Here is a 26,224-nt window from a genome sequence, read left to right as displayed (position 1 = left end):
CAATTGTTCTAACATCATTTAATGAATATTCCTTAATTTCTCACTGATCTGTAATGTGATCTTTATCACTGATATAATCCACACACATACTGGGGTTTCTAGGTTAGCTAAGTGATCTGTATCACTTAGGGACATTCACATTGTTTCCAATTTGTTGTGGTCACAAGTAAGGCTGATATGAATATCATTGCATTACAATTCTTATATATTAGTTCTTTTATTTATATGTTAGTGGTACATGCTAGATACTCATGAATGGAATCACTGTATTGAAGAATATATATATATGGAAGAATACACACACACACACACACACACACACACATATATATATATATAATATTGAAAAATATGTTGCAAGATGGCTTCTAAGAATGTAAAAATAATCTAGATATCTTCCCAGGTATACAAGAATCTTATTCCTAGCATCTGTGCCAGAAATGGATGATTTTTAACTTTAAAATACCTTTATTGAAATATAATTCACATACCTTAAGTTCACCCTTTAAGTGTACAACTCAAAGGTTTTAGCATATTCACCAAGCTATGCAATGTTAATCATTATCTAGGTTTAGAACATTTTTATCACTCAAAAAAAAATAGAAAGTCTGTATCCATTTAGAAGTCAGTCATTTTTTCCTAACATTAAACAGACAGACAGACACACACACACACACACACACACAACTTGTTTCCTTCTAACTACAATCAATAATTTGGGAAAATTTATACTTTTGTATTAAGTTCCCCATATCATCAAATAATTTAGTATACCTTTCTGTTTATGAAACATATTATGTTCCCATGATTATTACATATGTCCTTTGATTAACTTATCAAATTTACTCCTAAGTATTTTATTGTTCTTTTCATTGTTGTGAAAGAAAATGTTTCCCATTTTCATTCTGTGTGTTTATTGCAAAAAAAGAGAAGCTATTAGTTTTATTATCTTGTATCTGGCTACCTGATTAATTCTATTGTTTATAACTTGATTCTCATGGGTTTCCTAGATGTACAATCTTATTTGCTAGGACCCCTAAAAAATAGTTAGGCAATATAAAATAGCAATAAGAAGGATCTTGTCTAACTCCTACTAATAAAATGCAATCTGAGTAACCTACACAAGATATTTACTCGTGACTAAGACCCATTTCTCCCCTATTTCTTTTTTTTATTACTTTATTGATTAAGGTATCACATATTTGTCCTCATCCCCCCAATTCCCATCCCATACCCCAACCCTCTGCTGTCCGTGACTCATATATATTAGGCTCATATGCATGCACACAAGTCCTTTGGTTGATCTCTCTCCCCTATCTCCACCCTCCCCTTCCTTCCTTCTGAGGTTGAACAGTCTGATCGATGCTGTTCTTGTTCATCAGTCTATGTTGTTCATCATTTCCCCTAGATGAGTGAGCTCATGTGATGTTAGAAATACACTTATAAGAACCTCACATTACAGCCTTCACTCCTGCTCCTCTTTTCTAGCAGCTTCTAAACTGCTACTAATGAAAGGCCCTGATTCTGGCTCCTGGGTAGTAGAGAAAAGAAGTGCTCCTGACTCTCAGGATACCATTAAAAATACCTATCAATCCATTCAGATGCACGCATACATGGTACAAGGCAAGATGCTGAAAGGAATATCAAGAATGTCCAGAATTACAGTCAAGTAGGAGATAGAAAATGTGAATAAATAACATTACTTCAAATAGAAATGACACATGTGCTTCAAAATATAAATAGATAAATCATGTGACAAGATTAGAGGAAAATAGTTACTGTAGTATAAAAATAGTTTCAAGTGGAGGTTAGATATATGCTATAATATACTATAATTTACATATGTTACAGATTAAAAAGCTTTTGTGGGGTTGGCTGAACCTTATATCACATGCATTTAGGGGGGAAAGTTGCTGTCAAATAATCCACTTATAAGCGAATTTTCAGCAACATAATTCATGTTTCTTAACAATAGACAATGGTAACAGTCCCAAAGTTGTAGTACTGACTGTAAAGGAAAGTAGCAAGAGGAATAGATAAGAGTCTGGTTTAACAATGACCTTTCCTGATTACTCCTTGAGAACAGAAGTAATTTTATTCAATAAAAATAAAAGAAAATGAATCCCTATCATGCAAATTTCATAAAAATCAGAATATTTTATTAATTCAAGCACTATAGAATTATAACTATTATGTTCATAATTCAGTGCTTAAATTAATACTGCTTTTTATACTGCAAAAATATGATATAAGTTCTCATCAGGGTCAAGAATTTTCATCTTTGAACATACAGTCTATAACAGCAAAGTGCAGTTGTTACATAAACCATAGTTTATTGGATCTTCCCTGCTATAAAAATATGACTGACATTTCATTTATCAACCATCTTAAAGGTTAATTCTTGCTTCCTGTTTCAGATTTTATTGTAGGTGAACTGATCTAGGCAGCATCTATTTACGTATTCTGAGCAAACCACAATCTGTTTCATTGCTCACTCTTACAGTTAAGAACATATTGACTTGCTCCTGCTCTGCTCTTTAATTCATTTATGCTGCGAGTCAGGCATGAAGACAGAATTTTAAATGTGACATTTGCAGGCTGTTAGGTCACTTAGGCTCTGACAACTCTAGGGAATTCCTGACATATAAACAGGACCTGATTACCAAGTACAGGTATGCTTCCCCAAAGGGGCAAATTTCTGACCATTTTTTATAATGTCTCACAGAATTTTAATATTAAATTTTAATGTCAATGCAAAGATCTCTATAGCCAACATTTTAAAGTAAAAGTCTGTTTCTTTTAATAAGTTCAAATTGGCACATCTTCTAATCAACTTATATCAGCTAAATAAAAACTCTTACGTTTAACAAAGACATATAAAAAGACTTATAATAATAATATTCATTAAAATTCTAAAAATTTCTGACCTCCAAGGGCTTTTAATATTTTCTATTACCTATAGATTCTGAAAATTCTGATAAGTCAAAGGCCATAACTCTTGTCACCAGATTGTTTCAAATTGTTATATTCTAGCCCAGCAAGGCAGACTTTAAATGCTGTCAAAATCACAATACAAAATGTAAGTTTAAATACTTATCACACTGCCTTTTCTAAAATTACAGCTATGTAGAAGAGATGAGAGTCATTATAATTAGAAATGAAAAAACTGCCCACATGACATCTAAAATTACACTTCCCAAGAGTTGATAATGGGGTGGTATAGAAAAAGTAGAGAAATACTGTTTTCTCATTTTAGCTAGTCAAAAAAATTACACCAAATTATATTTTTTTCAACTCTTTTCCCTTGTCAGTAAGTAATAAGTACTATATACAATGGTTCAAATGAAAGTTTACTGAAATTATGTCTTATTGTTAAGTAATGCACAAAGATAATCCTGATTTTTACCTTGTATTTTATATAAGTAAGAATTCTACTGTTACACAGCAAGCAGACATTTAATGTTGTGCTTTGAAAAAGACTCCCAAGAGTCTAAACAGGGATAGACGGCCTGGAATGCCTTCAGCAATAGCACACTGATTCTGAAAAACCTAACAAAAGTAATTACTTTTCAGAGATTAAAAAAGTTGTTTCTTTAAAAAGAATAAAGTGGAAGCAAACCTGGTGTATTATCTGAGCTACAGGAAGTTGTTCAGCATATTTCAGGGGTTCTATTAGTTCCTCATCCATCCAGTCTTCCTTATCTCTGGGGGAAAAAAGAAATTAAAAGACACAAAGTGGAGGTAAATACTACTTTTAAATATGTCAAATATAAAATATATTAGAATACACAGTTAATATTTTTGAAATAGTGTTTCTCAAAAATCTAGGAAAAACCACCTAATGGGAATTTTTAAATTATACAACTATAAATGCATTCACATTGCATTTAATTACTATGTAATAAGAGTAGCTAACATCACCTAATAGTCTCAGATACTGTCTTTCACTCTAAGACTTAAAAATGTCTAAGAACTCTCTGTTTGTAGGGTGTGCTTGTTATCATAGTAAAGGCCTTCAAAAGCCATGTTTCAATCATGCTCAAGCCTCATCACTAGCAACTCCTTCTGTCTGTACAATTCTGCTTTTTCATCCATATCTAACCACAGCTGGCCGCTCACCAATGGGTCTTGCAGTTCCTGGACTCTGATTTTCTCCACCATTTCTCGTTTGGACCAAGACCAATTTGTTCTTTATTTACCCTTCTTTCAAACATAATAATTTATTTAGACCCATCTATGTATAATTTTTTACCTCTTTAAAGACAAAAACCATGTCTTATTCTTCTTTGTGGTAAATCCAATGTTTACTAAATGATAATCAACAAATATGTGCTGAAGGAAAATAGGAATAAAATAAAATAAAATAAAATAAAATAAAATAAAATAAAATAAAATAAAATAAAATAAAAACTCCATGACAGGTTATTTTGTATGGAAATCTTTTATTTCATATCTACATTTATGATAAGATGTAAAGTTGACATAATATATATGCAGTATAAAATAGTAAAGTGGAGAAGAGAAACAAAAACCAAATCTCCCCAAATGAAGAGAATTGGAAAAGAAATAGAAAGATATTTTAAAATAATCATTGACCTTTTTCAAAATAGCAAATAAACATATTTCAAAACAATAAGACTTCAACATATTTAAAGTTCCTTTTACCTTTTTCTTCTTTACAAATTACACATCAACTTATCAACTTAAAAATTGAAACCTTGAATTATTTTGAAAAATAATCAAACAAGAGTGGTCCAAATCTCTACAGTTAATGAGAAATCTGGAATATCTCTCAAGAACCCCTATGCTGTACATCTGAAACTAACATATAATTATGTTGAATGTAAACTATAATTAAAAAATAAAATTAAAAAAGACAAATAAGGACAAAATTTTGGATACAGTTTCAGAATTTAAAGTTCTTAACTATGTAAATAATCTGAGTATATGTGGCACAATTAGCATAAAAATAATTAATTTAGTGGAACTTTGAAGAGTCTCACTAATGACAAAAAACTTAATCTCAAAACAATGTTTTATAGAAACAGAAAGAATAATGTCTGCCAGGAGCAAAGGAGGGGAGAATAGGGAGTTATTATTTAACTAGTGGCCCTGTGCACAAATTTGTGCACACTGAGAGAAAATTAATTCGAAGAAATATTTTAATATCACTATTCACCCTTTATAATAGAAGTGCCAAACAAATTCACGATCGACAATGGCAGATCCAAACACATGCGTGTGATTGCCACCAGTGAGAGCTTCATATGTATCACACATGTGCAAGTCAACTTAGCTTTTTATAGATATAGAATAAACTTGCTTAATTAGACCTGCTTTCTGATTTAGCTAAACTTTTTCCAGCCCAGTGAAGCACCCCAATTTCTCTTTCAGGTAGCTGTCAGCAACACAGCAAATATCAACACAAAGCAAATTATTATTGTAGATCACACAGGGAGAACTAAGGTTAAAATATTTAACTGCAGTAGTGTTTGACTATATTCTGCACAGTGAGAAAACCTGAAGTCATTTTCAAGGTCCACCATTACTTACTTCTTTTTAGTCAGGTCAAGTTTCTAGGCTTTCTAAATCTCCGTTTTCTGGCTAATGAAAAGAAAATAGTATTCCACCGACTCTCCTATCTACCTACTCCAGGACTTCTATGAGGATCTTCGGAAAGCCACTGCTTGCCAATACTGTCTGTGCACCAAGGAACACGGAAGGTCAATGGACCTTGGGCATTAGCAGGGCTTATCTAGTGTTGAGATAGTGATGGCACAAGGCAATTCCATAACCTAATAATCCTTTTACTGTTTACCAAGCTTCACCTTTGATATGCCTGTATACACTGCTAGAGGGCAGGACCCAGTTTTGGTGTGTATCCAAGAAATGCCTTATAAATTCATATTTCTTGTATAGTATTTTCATTTGTGCATCGGCCCCTCCTTTAGATCCTGAAGCCTAGCCATGGTCACAGCAAGAATCAAATGAGATGAGACATGGAAAAAGGCTTCACAGACATTTTGTTAACATGTGAAATGTTTCCACCTAGCTATAAAGCAAGTAGTATTCCTGAGCTGAAGAAACTCCAAGGAGGCTAGACTTTACTAGGGAGAGAAAGCCAGTCATTACTACATGATGTTATTACATGGTGCCCAAAGCGACCATTTCTGGGCTGGGCTGGGCTGTGGGCTGCATTTTGCACCATGGGGTCTTGGCAGCATTGGCTGTGATTTGGTGGGCTATCACTCTGGGGTGGTGGCAGAGTCTGTGTCCCACTTGGGGGAAGCCAAGTGTAACTTTGTGGGTGCCAGGTCCATGGTGCCATTACTCTGTGCGTGACACAGCAGCTCCTGCATTAAGCATCTGCCCCTTGGTGGTCAGAGCGCATCATAGCAACCAATTGAATGGTCAGACAGTATATTATATATATATATATATATATATATATATATATATATATATGTGTGTGTGTGTGTGTGTGTGTGTGTGTGTGTGTGTGTTAGGCTAGTGGCCCAGTGCACGAAATTCATGCATGGGGACTCCTCAGGGGATGTCCAACTGCTGGTTTAGGCCCAATTCCTAAACTGGCTGCCGGACATTCCTCTCACAATCTGGGACCACTGGTTCCTAACCACTCACCAGCCTGCCTACCTGACCTCCCCTAACCACTCTCTCTGCCAGCCTGATTGCCCCCAACTGCTCCAAACCCCGCTGGCCTGCTTGCCCCAACTGCACCACGGCTGACCTGACTGCCCCCATCTGGCCCCCCTCTGCTGGCCTGATTGCCCCCAACTGCCCCCCCCCCCCGCCAGCCTGCTTACACCCAACTGCCACCCCCACCCCTGCTAACCTGATCACCCCCAATTGTCCTCCCCTCCTGGCCTGATCACTCCTAACTACCTCTGCCTCGGCCCTGCCACCATGGCTTTGTCCAGAAGGATGTCTGGAAGGTCCCCTGGTCTAATTACCATATTACTTTTTTATTAGTATAGATGGTTAGAGTTTCAATATTTTTTTTTTTTTTAATATATTTTATTGATTTTTTTTTTTACCCCCTCCCTCCCTCCCACACATCCCCTCCCTCCCCAGAGTTTTGTGTCCATTGGTTGCACTTATATGCATGTATACAAGTCCTTCGGTTGATCTATTATCTCCCCCAGATCTTCCTCCCGTCCCCACTGTAACTTGACAGTCTACTTGTTGATATACTGTCTCTATATCTATCTTATGGTTCACCAGTTTATAATGTTCTTTATTATCCACAAATGAGTGAGGTCATGTGGTGTTTCTCTTTCATTGATTGGCTTATTTCACTCAGCATGATGTTCTCCAATTCCATCCAGGATGCTGCAAATGATGAGAAATCCTTCTTTTTTATGGCAGCATAGTATTCCATTGTGTAGATGTACCATAGTTTTTGGATCCAATCATCTGCTGATGGACACTTAGGCTGTTTCCAAATTCTGGCTATTGTAGATTGTGCTGCTATGAACATAGGGGTGCATATATCCTTTCTGATTGGTGTTTCAAGTTTCTTGGGATATATTCCTAGAAGTGGGATTACTGGGTCAAATGGGAGTTCAATTTTCAGTTTTTTGAGGAAACTCCACACTGTTCTCCACAGTGGTTGCACCAGTCTACATTCCCACCAGCAGTGCGCGAGGGTTCCTTTTTCTCCGCAACCTCGCCAGCACTTGTCGTTTGTTGATTTGTTGAGCATGTTTTCATGTGCTTTTTGGCCTTCCTTCTGTCTTCTTTTGAAAATATTCTATTTAGGTCCATTGCCCATTTTTTAATTGGATCATTCATCTTCCTTTTATTTAGTTGTATAAGCTGTTTGTAGATGTTGGAGATTAAACCTTTATCAGTGGTAACATTTGCAAATATGTTCTCCCACACAGTGGGCTTTCTTGTTGTTTTGTTGATGGTTTCTTTTGCTGTAAAAAAGCTTTTTACTTTGATGTAGTCCCATTTGTTTATTTTCTCTTTAGCTTCCATTGCACTAGGGGTAGTATCAGTGAAGAAGTTTTTTTGGCATACGTCTGAGATTTTGTTGCCTGTGGATGCTTCAAGTATTTTTATGGTTTCCCGTCTGATGTTTAAGTCCTGTATCCATTTTGAGTTTATTTTTGTGTATGGTGTAAGTTGGTGATCTAGTTTCATTCTTTTGCATGTATCTGTCCAATTTTCCCAACACCATTTATTGAAGAGACTGTCTTGACTCCATTGTATATTAGTGCCTCCTTTGTCAAATATTAATTGAGCATAGTGATTTGGGTTGATATCTGGGTTCTCGATTTGATTCCATTGATCTATATGTCTGTTTTTGTGCCAGTACCAGGCTGTTTTGAGAACAGTGGCTTTGTAATACAGCTTGAAGTCTGGTATTGAGATACCTCCTACTTTACTCTTCTTTCTCAGGATTGCTGTGGCTATTCGGGGTCTGTACCAAGCACATATAACTATTATAACTGCATAATAAAAAGCTACAATAAATAATCCAATTATAATTTTTTCCATCCTCAAAAAGGATATTTCTTTTTTTTCCAATATATTTTTATTGATTTCAGAGAGGAAAGGAGAGGGAGAGAAAGATAGAACATCAATAATGAGAATGAATCATCAATCAGCTGCCTCCTGAACACCCCTTACTGGGGATCGAGCCCAAAAACCCAAGCATATGCCCTTGACCAGGATCAAATCTGTGACCCTTCAGTCCACAGATCTATGCTCTATCCACTGAGCCAAGCAGGCTAGGGCCCTCATGAAGGATATTTCTAAGTGAAAGTGACATATTTGCTTGTTTCCTTTTTACTGTGTGGCTGAGATGGAGAAGAATACAATGACTAGCCAGTACAGTTTGGTGCCAGTGCCTTGATTCCTGGTAAGGCACCAGCAGCTTCCATATATGTCTGCTAAAAATAAATAAATAAATAAATAATCATTGGGCATGTGGAGGTATTATTGATATGAGAAAATGCTAAGTAACTGATTTACTATCTGAAAAGGGATTTACTATCGGGGAAAGGGAGGGAGGAAGAGACTGAACATAAACTGCACCTATGGATGAGGACAATGGGGGATGGGGAGGGGGCGCAGGGTGGGGTGAGAACCTGGTGGAGGGGGGAAGAAATGAGGAACCTTTGTAATAATATGAACAATAAAGAATGATTAAAAAAAATTAAAAATAAATAAATAAATAAATAAATAAATAATCGACGAATTCTAAGAGTACACAGAAGTATGAAAAAGATAGTCTTTGTTGTTTATTCCAAAAATCTAAAGTAATATATATAAGATGAAATACTTTTCACTCACAAAATTCTGTCAAGATAAAATATTTTTTAAATGGACATATGGCAATTTGAATCACATTTTTTAAATGCCAAGTAGCTGTTATGAAACATTCTGAACATGTTCCTATATTTTGTTTGTGATTGCAAATATGACATAAACACCTAAGTATGCATCAACCAAAGATAAATGTGAAAATTTTCTTGGGAACTGTAGGACATTTTTTTTAATTACACTAAGTAAAATTCACAAATAATCTTGATTATCACTAGACTTGGGAGTTTCTTACTGATTCAATGTTTCACAATAAATTGTTACTCATTTTTAATTTCTTAAAAATGTTTGTCCATCATTTTCTTGCTTTATTTGTTGCTAGAAGTGTGATGCCAAGCTAATTTTCTTTCCATTTTAATTATTTCCATTTTAAAATTTATTTTACATTTTAAAATTAGTTATTACATTTTTGTCTTGGAGACTCAAATGATATTTTTTTCCCTTTTATATTAAGGCCTAATGCTAAGATATAGGATATAGCTAAAAGTTAGTTGTCCTTGAACAATTCTCCCAAACACATAGGAGTCATTTAAAATGGAAATTCAGATTTCCTTCTATTTCTAAAAAGTTTTTTCATTATAATTTGAAATATGTTTTTGCTCATTTTTCATTTGTTCTTCTAATTCGTTCTCAAAATAAATATATTGAATTTTCTCTATCACTTTCTCTCTGGTCCTTTTATCTCTCTTATTTCAGTTTCATTTTCTTGACTCTTTCATTTCTATTCTTTATGTCTTTTACTGAACTTTGGTAATATCTATCATCCCTCAGGTACCTTGTAATTTAGTTTTCATTTCTAAAATGATTTTTGTCTTTTTTCATCAATTTCTTTCTAGAGTTCAGTCAGCACCTGTTTCATACATCTTCCTGTTTATCCATTTCAATAGTGAGTATTGGAGTGTCTGATTTATGGTGTCATTTCATAATGCAATTGCTAGGTTATTCATGTTGTATTCCTGTTTTCCTATTTTATGGAGTTTTCTCTCTCTCTCTCTCTCTCTCTCTCTCTCTCTCTCTCTCTCTCTCTCTCTCTCTCTCTCTCTCTCTCTCTCTCTCTCTCTCTCTCTCTCTCTCTCTCTCTCTCTCTCCAGATGCTTCCTTCTTTCTCTGTTGAAGATTATTTGTGACTTTTTACCAGGACCAGTAATAGCAACTTATCTCATGATGGCGGAAAGAAGGGCAATAAGTTGGCTCGTTAGGTTTCTCAGTTCAAGAGTACCCTTCTTGCCCTAGACAACGGGGGTCAGTGGTTAGAGTTTCAGCCCAGGCATTAAAGGGTCTCAGGTTCAATTCCCAGTCAAGGGCACATACCTGGGTTGCAGGTATGGGACATGTGTAGGAGGAAACCAATTAATGTGTCTCTCTCACACTGATATTTCTCTCTCCCTCTCTCATCTTCTCCGCCACCCTTCCATTCTCTCTGAAAAAGTAATGGGGAAAAAATATCCTCAGGTGAGGATTAACAAACAAAGAACAGTATCCTCCTCTGTGATATCGAATAATACTAGAGTACAATTTCATTAATAAATGGTATTTTTTGTGATGGTGGTGGGAACAATTCGCTTTTTTTCTTTCTTTTTTTTGGGGGGGGGAGGGGGGGTCACTTTATATTACTTTCTTTTAACTCAGCTTCGGCTGCTTCTCTCTTTCCCTTCTCCACTGGGCCTCTAAGGACAAACCACTGCCTCTGAAAGGTACCTTCCATTCTCTCAGAATGAGTGCTTTCCCAAGACTGTCACCTAAGGTCGCCCACACTTTCTAAGCCCCATCTCTCAAGTCCTCAAGCCAGGTCTCTGATCAAGTAACCCAATGCTTATAGTATAATTCATAAACTAAGAAAGCTATAAATGTCAATTTCAATTTACATATGGCTGCCATCCTTGGGTAACCTGAATTTTCTCTCACAAAATGGTAGTTTTCTTTCTTAAAGCCATTCATTATTGCTTTCATTTAACAATTTCAGTGCCTCTTAAAAGGAAAAACTTTTTGTATTGTTTCTTTTAAAGATCCTTCACTAAGAAGATATACTTAAATCATTTAATAAGGAACCAATTTCTGCATGGAAAAAGCTAAGTACCCTTTTTTGTACTTCGCTACTTTTAGCTGTGTTTTTGTATGAAACAATAATAAATGAAATTTATTTATACTATGAAAGGATTTTCAATTTAAATAGTGATGCTACTACCTCAAGTCAAAATGCAATAGAAATATTGTCAAAAATCCTCTGCATAAGTAAAATATTGCTGGCAAAATTCTGAAACCTAAGAAGTTAGTATTTACAAGCCCTCATCTCTTTTGTGTTCTTTTACTTTTATAAATGCCTGATGTCCTCAAAAATCTTCCTCCAGTGCTATGTAAGCACTCATGAAATTACTTACTGTGCCCATATCTCAGGACATCTCTGATTCAGAAGCAGGTGAACTTTTTATTCTACCTTACAACAGTGATATTACATTATGTGTAAAATGACATAGCTTACTGTGTGCAGAAGGCCAAAGCATCTTTTCAAACACTAAAATACACACCCCAAAAAAGAAGAGAAAAACAGAGACACTATGCTGTGCCAACTACAAACTAAAAATTAAGATCAATAAAGTCAAGACACATAATTTAGGGTAGTCCAAAATCATCAAGAAATTGTTTAAATGTATCAAAAACAAACACAGGAAGCTAGCCAAAGTTAGTACCTCACAAGCAACAAAACTCAAAAGAATTATTTAAAACTACACAGAGAAACCAAATTAATTTCATTTGATCTTGTGTGTGTGTGTGTGTGTGGGGGGGGACAGGATAGAAAAATCCCCACTCGTACATGACATTTTTAAAAAAATGTCTAAGCATTCATGTAAGTGACAACACATATTGTTGTACAAGATATCTTGACAAACCTGGGACCCTATGACATTCTTGAAAGTTTAAAGATACTCTAAGGAAGAAGAGAATTCAATTTTATTGGTCAATAGAGACAAACAAAATGCTCTTACAATTCCAGACAGGTCCCAGAAGTCACTGAAAATTATTGTTGTGAAGATGTGTTTTATAGCAATGAGACAACAATCTAACGCATCATCTTCCTTGAAATGAGATCTCCCTCCTAAACTCACAGTATAACCATTCTTCTAATTATCAATTAAAAACCTGTGAGAGAAGATATTAAAAGATAACTTTGAAGAAACAAAAGGAAGACGATGAGCCAGGAGAAAGACATAGTTTGACGCAGACAACAGAACGTAAGTCCCAAGAGACCTAAGGTTACATTAATTTACAGCCCAGTTGTTGAAATGCATCTAATTTGCTGTCAGCTTGCAGTGTGGTATAAAAATGCACAAACTGGTTAAAAAAAGAATAGCTCCCAAGCAACTCAGTAAAAACAGTTTCAACAAAATTCCAGAAAACAAGCTCTGGTTCTCCTGGAGGAACTTTAGAAGTAGCCTCTTAACTGGCAGAACTGTAGGCAGGCTTTACAAAAGTTCACAATACCAGCTAACTGGTATAATATATGGAATTATCTTTGTAGAAGCAAAGACAATCCTATCTAATAAAGAGGGAATATGCTAATTGATCATCACGCCCTCACAAAGTTGGAGGCTGATATTTGACGCTTGCCTGCACCTATGGCCGGCCCTGGGCAGCAGCCCCCCAGCTGCCCAGGCCGGCCATAGGTGCAGGCAAGCCTCAAATATCAGCTGCCCAGCCACCCAGGGCTGGCCCGAGGGACGACTAAATGACTGAACAAGCAGGCTGCATGGGGTGCCCAGGCCGGTGGGGGTGGGGAGACATGAGGGGTGACCAGATTGGCAAGTGGGGACAGTAAGCAATGATCAGGCCAGTGGGGGGGGGGGGGGAAGGGGGGAGTTGGGGGCAACCAGTCTGGCAGGTGGGGGCAGCCAGGCCAGCAGGAAGACAGTTGGGAGTGATTAGGTTGGCAGAGGAGACAGTGAGGGGTGACTGACTAGGCCAGCAGCGGAAGCAAGAGGGGCAATCAGGCCAGCAGCAGGGGGGAGATAGTTAGGGGCAACAAGTCTGGCAGGGAAGGGGCAGTTGGGGGTGACCAGGCTGGCAGGGAGAGAGTAGTTGGTGGTGACCTGGCTGGCAGCGGGGGGCAGTTAGAGGCGACCAGGTCGGCAGGGGGGAGCAGTTAGGGGGGATCAGGCTGGCACACAGAGGCAGTGTGGGGCAATCAGGCTGGCGGCAGCAGGGGGTGGGGGGGGCAGTTAGGGGCAACCAGGCCAGCAGAGGGAGTAGTCAGGGGTGACCAGGCCAGCGGGGGGAGGGGGTAGTTAGGGGCAACCAGCTGGCAAGGAGAGGGCAGTTGGGGGAGACCTGGCTGGCAGTGTGGGGCAGTTAGGGGCGACTAGACCAGCAGCAGGGAGCAGTTAGGGGCGATCAAGCTGGCACGAAGAGAGGCAGTGAGGGGTAACTAGGCGGGGGGGGGGGGGGGGGGAGCAGTTAAGTGCCACCAGGCAGGCAGGCAAGTGAGCGATTGGGAAGCCAGTGGTCCAGGACTGTGAGAGGGATGTCTGACTGCTGGTCTAGACCAACAGTCAGACATCCCCCAAGGGGTCCCCGATTAGAGAGGGTGCAGGCTGGGCTGAAGAGGAACTTCCCCCCCACCCCATGCACAAATTTCATGCACCAGGCCTCTAATTCTAAAATAACAACAGTGGGAGAAAATAACAAGTGGTCAGAAAAAAAACTGTCAAAATTATCGAGCCCTTACTCTGTGCTAGGCGCTCTACTAGGTATTTATAACTAAAGTTGTATATGTATTGTTCTAGTCATTTTACTTTGCATTTACATACATATCTCTATGCAGGAAAAAAATATTTAGAATATCCATAATGTCATTAGTAAATTATATTCTATGGGTAATTCAACCACTTACTTTTCTCATTCAATGTTATTTTTGAGATCTAAGCATGTTAATACGATTATCAATTATAGTTCACTACTGTTAGTAGCTATATAGAGTATATGAAAATCCTCCATTTTATTTAGACACTCCAATATTGATGGACATATGCTTCCATTTATTTATTATTATAAATAATGCAATAAATATCCTTCCAGGCTACTTCATTTACATATACAAGCGATGTTCTATAAAGGCCAGATCTGGCCAGTAACCTGTTTTTTACATGCCCAGTGAGCTAAGAATATTTTTATATTTTTTAATGAGAATAGTATTTTATACCAAATAATGCATATAACATTCAAGTTTTAGTGTTTATAAATAAACTTGCATTGAACACAGCCATTCATTTGTTAGTGTATTGTCTATGACTGCTTTTTCTGTACAACAGAGTTTCTGCAAGGAGACGATATGACTTACAATGGCTAACCTATTTACCATATGGCCCTTTACAGAAAGTTTGCCAACCCCTGTGCTAGAGTAATTATTTAGATGTGCACTTGCTAAGTCATAACTTATGCACATTTTAAATTTTGCTAGAAATAACCAAAATGCTATTCAAAGGGGTTGTGTGAATTTACACTGCCATGAGAAACATGTCAAGTTCCCATTTCCATACATCATCACCACTTAATTTTCTATAAGAAACTATATTTCCTTGATTCAATTTCTAGTTCCCTTTGAGAAACAGATTTATATGGTCACTGAACATGAGTGTTTATGCTTTTCCCAAACTATAATTCCTTTGGTCACTTTTCTATTGTGTTGCTGTTGTTTAACCAACGTGCTGAGTTACTTATGTAATCTGGACAGAAATATTTTGAGATACATATCGCAAATAATTTCACCCAGATTGTCCTCTTTTAACTGTTTCCCTTTTTTTCTGGCTATATATATTTTAATTTTGTTGCAGTAAACTTTATCTTTTATTTGCTATGCAAAGGGTAGCATGACCTACTATTTCTCTACTCTCATTAAGTTTAATATTTATTAAATGATAAATTCTTAGGTTTATGGTCTATAACAAACACAGGGAAAGTTTGCATATTCTTGATTCTTATACCTCCTATTCTATCCCTTGTCTTCATTCATTAGTAGGGATTTCTTGTGCAATGATGAATAAATGGAAATACAGCATGTATCCTTATCTTGTCTGACTTTAATTGAGAAGCTTCTACAAATTCACCCTAAAGCATAATGTTTGCTACCTGACTTTAGATTCATGGCCTTTATTAAGTCAAGGCATCTCCCTTTTACTTCTAGTTTGCTAAGTCATGTTGCTTTTTTAATCATTAATGATTGATAAATTTTAATCAAATTGCTTTCTCTGCATCTACTAAAACAATTACAAAATATTTCTCATTTAATGTAATGACCTATTTTCTAATCCTAAATAATTCCTGCAATTTAAGATAACTCTACTTGGTCATTTTATTTTGTGAAGTATTTTTACTTATACATTACTAGATTTGAATTTTATTTAAGACTAGAGGCCAGGTGCACAAATTCGTGCACCAGTGGGGTCCCTCAGCCTGGCCTGTGGGATTAGGCCGAAACTGGCTCTCCAACACCCCCTGAGGAGTCCTGGATTGTAAGAGGGCGCAGGCCAGGTCAAGGGACCCCACTGGTGCAGGTTTGGGGCTGAGGAGGGTTTCAGGAGATTGGCCAGCTAGGGAGAGACTATGGGAGGGCTCCAGGGCATGTCGGGCCCATCTCATTCAGTCTCAATTGGCTGGACCCCAGCAGCAAGCTAACATACTGGTCGGAGCATCTACCCCCTGGTGGTCAGTGCACATCATAGTGACTGGTTAACCAGTTGACTGTCTGCCCCGGGGTGGTCAGTGCATGTCATAGCGAGAAGTTGAGCAGCCTTAGCATATCATTAGCATGTTACACTTTGATTGGTTGAACAGCCAGTCAACACTTAGCATATTAGGCTTTTATTATATATATATATTTGTATGTCTCCACACAACTATTTTCTTGGTAGCTCACCTATATATTTAAAAGTGCTTTTTTCGGCAACTTATGGAGTGTCTAGGTATTTTATAACAGAAGAGTTTTTCAGAAAAATCCAGTCAGCAACAATTCCAAAAGTGAAGTCAATTGATCGTTCTTTATTATTAACTTCAAACCACTTCTCTAACTCATTTATAGTTCTTGATCTGGAAAAATTGAAATGTTACACCTAATTCTGAATATTATAGGGTATCCTTTTATTGAGAATTGTTTCCTTCTAATGAAATTTCAACGCCTAAATGTCAAAAGCCATTAAAATCAAGTTGTGTTCTCCTATCTAAGGTAAAAATAGGACTTCTCATATTCAGAGCAAACTCATTGACAACTTTATTTCTAGAAGTACTCAAGGTTTTACTGGGTCTAATTTTCAAAGAATAAGAAAGAAACAAAAAAACTACCCTTAACACTAAAATTATACAAGTTACATTTTAATCATTTTTTATAATTTAGAAGATATTTGTTTTACTAAAGAGAAATCATTATGAACATCAATTATGTTTCAAGCCTAAGTTAGAGTTTTCCCTATCATTAGATGTAAGATTTTAAATGTATGCATCATGTTTATGTAAAGCAATAAGTGCAGTTACAACTCCTTTTATTACAAGGAGCAGAACTTGAGGGTGATACCTCTAAGCCAGAGATTGTCTATACTTATAACTTATTTCTCACATATAGCTCATTATTACCTGCCTCAATACCTTAAAGCAAAAGTGCCAATAATTGTCCTAAACTAGTGGTCAGCAAACTGTGGCTCACAAGCCACATGTAGCTCTTTGGCCCCTTGTGTGTGGCTCTTCCACAAAATACCCCGGCCTGGGTGAGTCTATTTTGAAGAAGTGGCGTTAGAATAAGTTTAAGTTTAAAAAATTTGGCTCTCAAAGAAATTTCAATCGTTATACTGTTGATATTTGGCTCTGTTGACTAATGAGTTTGCCAACCACTGTCCTAAACCATGCAACTTTAAATCACCTAATAGAAATCTACCCCATCTGTCAACATACAATATATACTCTTAGTACACATATCTTTGGTATAAAGAAATCAACATTTTAAAAATTAGATATAATTTTAATTCAACCCAGTTTAAACTGCTCACCAAGTATCTGAATTTCTGACTGGCAATGTCTTTCAGACCAATTAAACCAGGTCCATGAAAGTAAATTCTCAGCCAGCATCCACACTTAGTAATCACGTGACAAATTCAGGTAGTGTGAGATCATATACTCTGAACTTTTGCATTATTTTAGTTTTTTTTTCACTTTGAGAATTCATGCTGGAAAATATTAACATTAGAAGCTAACCAAATCAGATTAAGAACAAAGAGAGGCCCTTAGTATAGAAGTTTAAATGAGGTTGATCAATCTCACTGAAAAAAGACATTCCATAGCAATAGTAGCTGCACGCATCCCTTTGTGAAAGTACTTTCAGAATAATATGTGACAATTTCATTAAAGTGAGAAATTTAGAATATTACTGAATTTGACAAGAACTTTGTATACATAAATTTGAAACAGAGAAAGAAGGAGAATAATAGATTTAAACATTAATGTTTGCTTTATGAAAAAACATAATATGTTCCCTTTCACACATAAAAATTTAATTACTATTTATATTACCAAGACATGACCAAAAACAAATATGAATTTTTCAGTCTCCTGATTTTTATTTATTTTTATGATAAAATTAATTTTAAAATAAGCATTTAAATGAAATGTCCTCTCCCTTGCAGAAATATATCTATTGTATTTGTAATAAAATATACTGTAAATAATATTTACTATATCAATTTAATGAAAACTCATATAAATGACTTTACTTGCAGTTTTAGGTACAGTTTGGCTTTATTAAAAATAATCTGTAATGAAATTTCAAATTATTGATTACCCTTGAAAAAATCATAGTATTTCCAATTCTCTCAACAGGTGTGCCTTAAGCCCAAACCGGTTTGGCTCAGTGGTAGAGTGTCGGTCTGCGGACTGAAAGGTCCCAGGTTCGATTCCGGTCAGGGGCATGTACGTTGGTTGCGGGCACATCCCCAGTAGGGGGTGTGCAGGAGGCAGCTGGTCGATGTTTCTCTCTCATCGACGTTTCTAGCTCTCTATCTCTCTCCCTTCCTCTCGGTAAAAAAATTAATAAAATATATATTTTTTTAAAATAGGTGTGCCTTAAAATTGATATTAATCATGAAGGTTATCACTAGCAAAGACCTCATGGCCCTGTCATTTTTCCAGGTTCATATTTACCCCGCCCACCACAATAAAATCTATAGATGGTTTAATGCTAACATTTGTTATCAGAATGAGTATTATAAAAGAATGACAGATACAATAATGAAGTAATACTTCTAAGATAATTAACAGTAAGAGAAAAAAAAACAAACAGTGAAATAAGCATAAAGTCTTAAAATAGAATTTTGTTTTTCTAATCAACTACATAAGTAAGTATGGGAAGGCGAGAATGGGAAATATGCAGCACGGGTGATAAAAATGCCAACTGAGTTTTATAAATAGAGCTATAGTGAACTAAGGAACAATGGTAGCACTCCCACTGTAACCTTTTGCACTGGAAGAGACATCAGCCTGGCTGCGACGATTTTTACATGACATTAAAAAAGTATGCTTATTTTATGTGCATTATCCCAAATCCTTACAATAACTCTGAAGGTAGAGAGTCATCACCCTTTTCCAGATAAAGTGTCTGAGATTAATTGACAAGCCTGAAAAGATAAAGCCAGAAACTAAACTAAATTCCAACAAAAGTTTGTTCACTCCCATATCTCTCTACTGTATCAAACTGCCTCAAAGGTAGCCTCTAGCACTGGGAGGGACAATCTGGCAGTGCCTCAGCTATAGAACCCTTGAAAATCAGGTAAGAAAGTATACCATGATTTCAACAAAAGGCAATTTCTGGAATAGGATTAGATTTATATTATTAATGTAAATATCTTCTGCCCCTTGTTTCCCCCACCAGCTACAATCCTAACGTGTTATATATAAATCGATTTTTTAAAACTTGAATTGAGATTTCCCCACTAATAAATTATAAATAAATACTTTATCTTTTTACTAAGTAATCACCAATAATCTTCACATAAACATAACATCTTTTGAACCTTCAATTTCGTATTAAGTATTTAAAAATATGCAAATTATTTCTAAAAAGATGCCAGAGGAGAGTCAATTTTAAAAATCCTGTAGATTTACCTATTTTATAACCAAAGTTCCATTATTACTAGGCTTATTAAAGCAAAACACTTACATATAGGAAGATATTTTTACTATCTTTTTTAAACTGAATATTCAATATCAAAAGTCATTTTCTTTTTCTGTCATTGATGTGAAGAAATAAGTATTATGATTTAGTTGGTGGTACATTCTACCTTCAACCTTCCTCATCAAAAAGATTGCTCCATGTATACAAATATGTAATGTTACTGCCACCTTCTGGTAAAACACAACTTCCCAATTGTTCACAGTATTCCAAATGAGAAACTTCCAGATATGAAATAACTACATTCTAATACTAGATTAATAAAGGCAGAATAATTTTTGCAAACAGCCAAAAATATATTAAAAATAGGATTCTAGCAATAATTTTCATTGATACATGTAATATGTTTTCTTGATAATATTGAACAGTCAGTGAGCATGTTACTATATTTGAGGCATATAATTTATAGCTATAAAACAAAATGAAAATGAATTGTCCTGGAGTTATTATTCCCATTTTAAAGATGAGAAAACTAAGAATCAAAGAAGTCAAGTAGTTTGCCCAAGATTACACAGCTAGTAAAAGTCCAAGGCTCTGAATTCAGATTGATTCCAATGACCTTGACTTTGATTATTATGCTGCGATATCCCCTAGAATGGCATTTAATAGGCATGAAGTTGATTTAATTCATTTAGGACATTAAATCTTAATTTAGTGAAGTAGAGCAATAATACTGTAATTAGTAAATGGACCAAAAGAGTCACCGAATATAAAATCAAACCTTAAAGGTCCCATAATCTGCTTTTCCATATAATTTAGACCTTTATTCCCCAAACATCCTAATGGGTTAAGTTCTAATGTTCTATTTACAAATAAACTAGAGGTCTGGTGCACAAATGTGTGCACGGCTGGGGTTCCTTGGCCTGCTCGGTGACTGGGGCTGATGGGGGCTGTCTTGCCCAGTCTGCATTCCCAATTTGATCTCAGACATATATATAGACTAGGGGCCAAGTGCACAGAATTCATACATGGAGTGTGGGGGGGGTTGTCCCTCAGCCCAGCCTGCACCCTCCGACAGTCCAGGACCCCTCAGGAGATGTCGCCTGCTGGCTTAGTAATTAGTTGGTGGTACATTCTACCTTCTACATTCTACATTCTACCCACAGGGAACGGGCCTAAGCCGATAGTTGGAATCCCTCTCACAGTTCGGGACCCCTCGTTTCTTACCGCCCAGCTGCTCACTGCTCCTTAGTGCTCCATGGAGGCAGGAGAGGCTCCTGCCACCACCACTGTGCTCACCAGCCATGAGCCCTATCTTTCTGTGTGCCAACTGCTCTCTTCCTTCTCACTTAGGGCAAGCAGCATGTGAGGGCAGAGTGCACTATCATGGAACACAGAGGGCAGCCCGGAGCTGAGGGAGTGGATGGACCCACGGGGTAAGAGCTGGACACAGAGGACAAGGATGCTATCTCACCCAATTGTGAGGCATGCTGGCCGGCCTTCATCTGCCTGATCCCACCCAGGGAGGTACTGAGCAGGGTGTCCGCATCTCCCTTCTCCATCCTTCCATCTGTGACACCTGTCATCCTTTTCCAGGCCTCCCCCAAAGTGAGTTCAGCTCAATCCCTGAATGTGAAAAGGGCCCAGGGCACGGGGAGGCCTCTACTCCGGTGACCCCTGATTCCCAGCGACAGGACTGGTCGACAGGACCTGGTCTCAGGATGGTGGCCACAGCTGTTTCAAGAAAAGTTTGGAATGCAGACTTTCGTATGAGCCCCTATTCCAAAAGGTGGCAGTTTATTCACATTGTGGCAAAGACACCTTCAAAAGTTAACATAAGTGGGTAAAGTCAGGGCCAAACAGGGCCATTTCCTCAACCAATCTCTCTGAGGCACGTGGACCGAACCAAGACTCAGCTCTTCGCAGGACTCCTCTGGGTCTTTTTAAGCCTAAAGGACAGTAGTCTGTCTCCATTCTTGTTCTTTGGAATTTTTTTTCATCATCAGATAAAAGGATATGTACATTGGGCAATCCTTTCAAGATATAATATTCCAGTTGCACCCATGTGATGACGAGAGCGCCCCTCAAAGGGAGGGAGTCAAAGATGGGGGAGCAGGGAATTGTGAAAACCAAAGCGATGACAGAGATGCTAAGCCTTTCCTTCACGTGTCTGACACACCTCCTTAGGCAGCCTGCAGGCTGGCATCTGCTGGATCTTTACCACTTGATGTCCTGGCAGGCTGCCCTGGGCCCTGCTAGACGGTATGCAGGGCCACCTGGGCCCAGGGGTAGTCTCCCCACCCCCGCCCCAGCCATTCCTGGTGCAGCTCCTAGACATGGACGCTGGCCTCCGGGGGCCACACTAGGATGGCAGCGTAGATGCCTTCCATTTGCCACAGCAGTGCCTTGTCTGTATGCCCGTCCTCGCTTAGGCATCCCCAGCGCAGGCCAGGACCTCCACGAAGTAGCCGGGGAACTTGCCCCTCTACAGCTTCAGGACCACTTCTGGATGTTCCGAAAGCTGTAAGAAACCTCAGAGTGTAGCAGAACTTCTCCATCCCTGGAAGTGACCTCCTGGGGTGACCTCCTGGAAGTCTCTGTTCCTCAGGGTGCGGTAGGTGAGCACCCCCACATCCTCGTAAAACAGCTCTTTGGCCATGTGCCTGAAGATGTGTGCCAGGTACCCACTGGAGCTGGCCCCTCGTGGAGCCTCACCTCCTCCTCCTCCGTGTCTCCCAACAGCGGGTCCACGGTGGCATCATTCCCCGCGAGGTCACTTTGCTCCGTTATCTGGACAATTTCTCCTGAGGTTAGCATGCAGTCAGCACCCTGGGAACTATGAAAAGCTGTGGGAACATCTTCTCAAAGGGCCTCCATGGGGCCACAATGACATGGAAAATCTTGTCTGGGGACAGGTTCTGCCTTCTGGTGAACTAATCCTTCACCTTCACCAGAGAGCCAGTGATCTGCTGGGAAGACTTGGCCGTGCAGAGGTGGGGGTGATGGGGTGACCCAGCACATGCTCTGCATATCAGTCCCAGCCGGGGCAGCGGAGATCAGCGTGGGTAGCCGGAGCTCTTCCTCATGGTGCTGGCAGTACCTACGCACAAATTCCTTCTGGCTTCCCAGGACGCTGAAGTCTGCAGCTATCTTCATGTCAAAGACAGTGCGCCCAAGGCTTTTTAGGAAGCCACAGAGCCTTCTGGATGCATCAGTGACACTGAGGCTGAATTTAGCACAAAATAAGGCAGAGAATGAGGACACATGAACACTGCCAGCGCCTTGAGCTGTGAGATATCACATTTCTTATTAAGGTTCAGAACACGGAAGAAGTCCTTGGTGTTCTGTTGAGAAACTGGGACTCCTTCCTCTGCGGTCACACAACTGTCACACGCCAGGCAGTCACTAGGAAATATCTTGGCATCGGCAAGCTTATGGACTTCTCCTTTCTCTCGGTTCTCCTGAGCCGCATTCCGGACATTGACTGCGGCCTTCTCTTGGTCATTGGTTTTTGTTTTTTTTTACTACATTCCTTCCATGTGCAGTGCTCACACTTCATCTGGAGCAGGGTGGGCGGGACCCGGCTCAAGTGATCTGGAGGAAGCACAGGGAGAGCAGTCAGTCAGTCACCGCTGGTCGCCCCTGGCGCTGCTGGCAGTATCCTTTTTTCCTAGTGGAGTATCTAGGAAAAGGAAGTAGCTGCAATGCCTGAGGCTGAGTTCCGGGAGGCCGGCAGTACTGTTAGGATCGTGCCAGCATCACTGGTCCATTGGTGCCTGGCCTGTCCTCTGGAGATTGAACCTGCAGGACTACTAAGGGAGCCAGTCCAGTTCCGCCCCGCCTCCGCCACCGACTGATTGTAGTCTGAGGGCCGGGAGGAGGGACCAAGCAGTCTGCCTTCTGCCCATTCATCAGCCGCTGCTGCCAAGGATTCATCAGAGCTTGAGGAACCCCAGGACCCCTGTTAGTCATCCCCTGATCATGGGAAACTGCGGACCAGGGCAGGGACCAAACGATCTGCCTTCCGCCCACTCACTAGCTGCCACTGCCACAGATTCATTGGAGCCGGAGGGACCCAAGTTCCCCCATTAGCCATCCCCTAATCAATAGAGCCTGCTGTTCGGTCATCTATCCGGCTGTTTAGTTCGTGATGGCCCCTGGCTTTTTATATATTAGAAAACTATGCCATTTTGAGATTTTTCATAATTCAAAAATTTCAAGTTCTATATGTTTAGTGTTTAAATTAAAATTAACTTTGCTTTGATACAGTTTAAATATTAATAAACACTCATTGGAAATTACTATCCCTAGTAAACATATTTACTAATTTACATTAAGAGAAATTTACTAATTTACTTATTCAAAGGGGCATAGTACTATGTTCTTCTATACTGTTTACATACACTTATTCTTAAAAGTCATAAACCAACTCAATGGATGTTTTTGTTAATTGTAGATAGTGAAATAAATTGCTTTTAAAAAAATCTTCCCATTAAATGACTAACACATAATTTTGAAATTATAATAAGAACTTTATGTGTATGTAAAATGAGAAAATGGATAATATAATTATGTTTTAGTTTTTTTATAAATCAAACTAGAGGCCCAGTGCACAGATTCTTACACGAGTGGGGTCCCTCAGCGTGGCCTGTGCGGATTGGGCTGAAACCAGCAGTCCAACACTGCCTGCCACTCCTGCTCATCCCAGTCCTGCAGCGCCTGCTGCAGGTGTGTGCCCAGTCAGTCCTGAGAAAGGCTCACACCGCTGCAGTGGCACTCACCAGCCATGAGCCCTGCATCTAGCACCCGTGGCAGCACTCCTACTGTGGGAGCTCACTAACCACCAGGGAGCAGCTCCTGCATTGAGTGTCTGCCTCCTGGTGGTAAGTGCATCATAGTGACTGGTCAACTGGTCTTTCAGTCACTTAGGCATTTATATATATAGAAAATCACAACCTAATTTATGCTCTGAAAGTCTACTTTAATGAAATCTTGAATAACTGACTAACTGAAGTGTCTACCTTTATAAATAACAATATACAATAAAATAAATGGCCCAATAAGACACTTTAAATAATCAGAATTATACTTATGAGTAAATTTCTCACTTTGAAAAATAAAGTGGTATGTACAATAGTAAGGGAGAAATCTTATTGACTACTGTCTGAGCCATTTTGGTGAATCTTTGGTTCATAAAGTTTCATAATCATATCAATTTACTATAAGCAATTTTTAGCAAAACCATGGGGACAGAAAACACCAATGGTTTCCAGGGATATAGTGGGAGGATTGAACAAAAAGAGTCATAAGGAAATTTCTTAAGGTGATGGATTGTCATGGTGATTAAATGTAAGCATTTGTCAAAACTCAGAACTCTATACTAAAAAAGGTGATTTTTGTACATAAATTATACTTCAATGTTTAAAAACTGAACAAACTACAGTGGCACACAACAACATAAGTGAATTTCAAAAACATAATATTGGCAAAAGAATTAAAATATAATGTTTAGGTGATATAACTAAAATGTAGAGCAGGATAGTGAATTCCATAAAAGTTAGGATAGTGACTAACTTTGGGGTAGTTAAGAGGGTAGAGATGAGATGGGGAAAGGGCACAAGGAATAGGGAAGCTTCATCATTGTTCTACTTTTTTTCAGGTGGTTACTTGAGTTGTTACTTTGTGATACTTCATTGAGCTACATTTATAACTTACTTTCTTTTTGAAGAAAACAAGCTAAGTAACTTCAGGGCAAATTATAAAAGAATAATATAATATATATATATATACTTAGAGATAAAAGGCATTAGTATCTTGGCTATAACATTTATTAGATGGTAGCTTAACCTTTCTCAGCTTCAGTTTACTCATCTAGAAAAAGTGTAATGTTTTATTCTTGGGCAATGCTAAAGGATTTAGACTTCCACATTTTGTAACACTAAAGTGTGCCTATATTTTTTATAGCGATAAACTGGAGATTATTTTCCCAGTATAGTAAGGACACAAAAATGGTAATCTGAGTAATTCTGACATGGACTTATGACTAAATTCTAAAAAGCCAAATCTTTCAAGAGGGTAGACTGCTTATTTGTCTGCATACTTGTCAAAAGTCAACCTATGCATATTCAGATGAAGAACTTAGAATCAAATTATATAAACCAGTATTATTACAATCAGTCCATACTTTACCTCATTTATTCTTGCAAATAAATTAATAACACAACTAGTAAGACATATGCAAAATAAATGTTGATACAAACTATATGACTGTACCTTACTTAATATCTAAGTTTCAGAAGACATATAAAAACAATTATTTCATATAGCCATTTTTGTCAATTTTATGTACTAAATTATTCATCATATTAGGCTTTAGTATAGTGTACTCTAGTACACAAAATATGAAATATAGACAGTCTAAGTCTGAACAAATTAGTTCTGTTGTTTCCTAATAAATGCAGAAAATAACATTTTTAACTGACAATTTTAATAGCAGCTACTGTATTAATATTTTTAAATTAAGATCTGGAAAAAAATACATACACATTCTAGCCCATAATTTCCTTAATAAAATAGTTTTCACAATATCTGATCTCTCATGAGTATACTTTTCTCAAAGCACTGTCATTCATTTTTGCATATAAATATAACTACATACAAGATAATATTTGTAACATTCATGTAGAAATTCCTGAAGCATTTTGGGAACTTAATTTTTCTAAATTAATTGGA

The 26,224-nt window shown here is 37.9% G+C and overlaps 1 protein-coding gene and 1 pseudogene across 2 annotated transcripts in view; both read right to left on the bottom strand.

Moving 5' to 3' along the window:
- The window catches only part of PIGK (phosphatidylinositol glycan anchor biosynthesis class K), a 78,377-nt gene that overhangs the window by 19,576 nt on the left and 32,577 nt on the right, over positions 1 to 26,224 (bottom strand). The window contains exon 10 of the mRNA XM_084872182.1: positions 3,620 to 3,704. Coding sequence (XP_084728308.1) covers positions 3,620 to 3,704 — 85 coding nt within the window. The remainder of the gene's footprint in view (positions 1 to 3,619; positions 3,705 to 26,224) is intronic.
- On the bottom strand, positions 17,311 to 25,232 carry LOC311616605 (nuclear prelamin A recognition factor-like; annotated as a pseudogene). Its single transcript has one exon. The product of its transcript is annotated as a nuclear prelamin A recognition factor-like (transcript).

The sequence above is a fragment of the Pipistrellus hanaki genome, assembly GCF_964339955.1.
Source record: "Pipistrellus hanaki genome assembly, chromosome: 2".
Classification (NCBI taxonomy): Eukaryota; Metazoa; Chordata; class Mammalia; order Chiroptera; family Vespertilionidae; genus Pipistrellus; species Pipistrellus hanaki.
The sequence above is the reverse complement of the archived record's forward strand: the minus strand, read 5'-3'. Positions and strand labels throughout refer to the sequence as shown.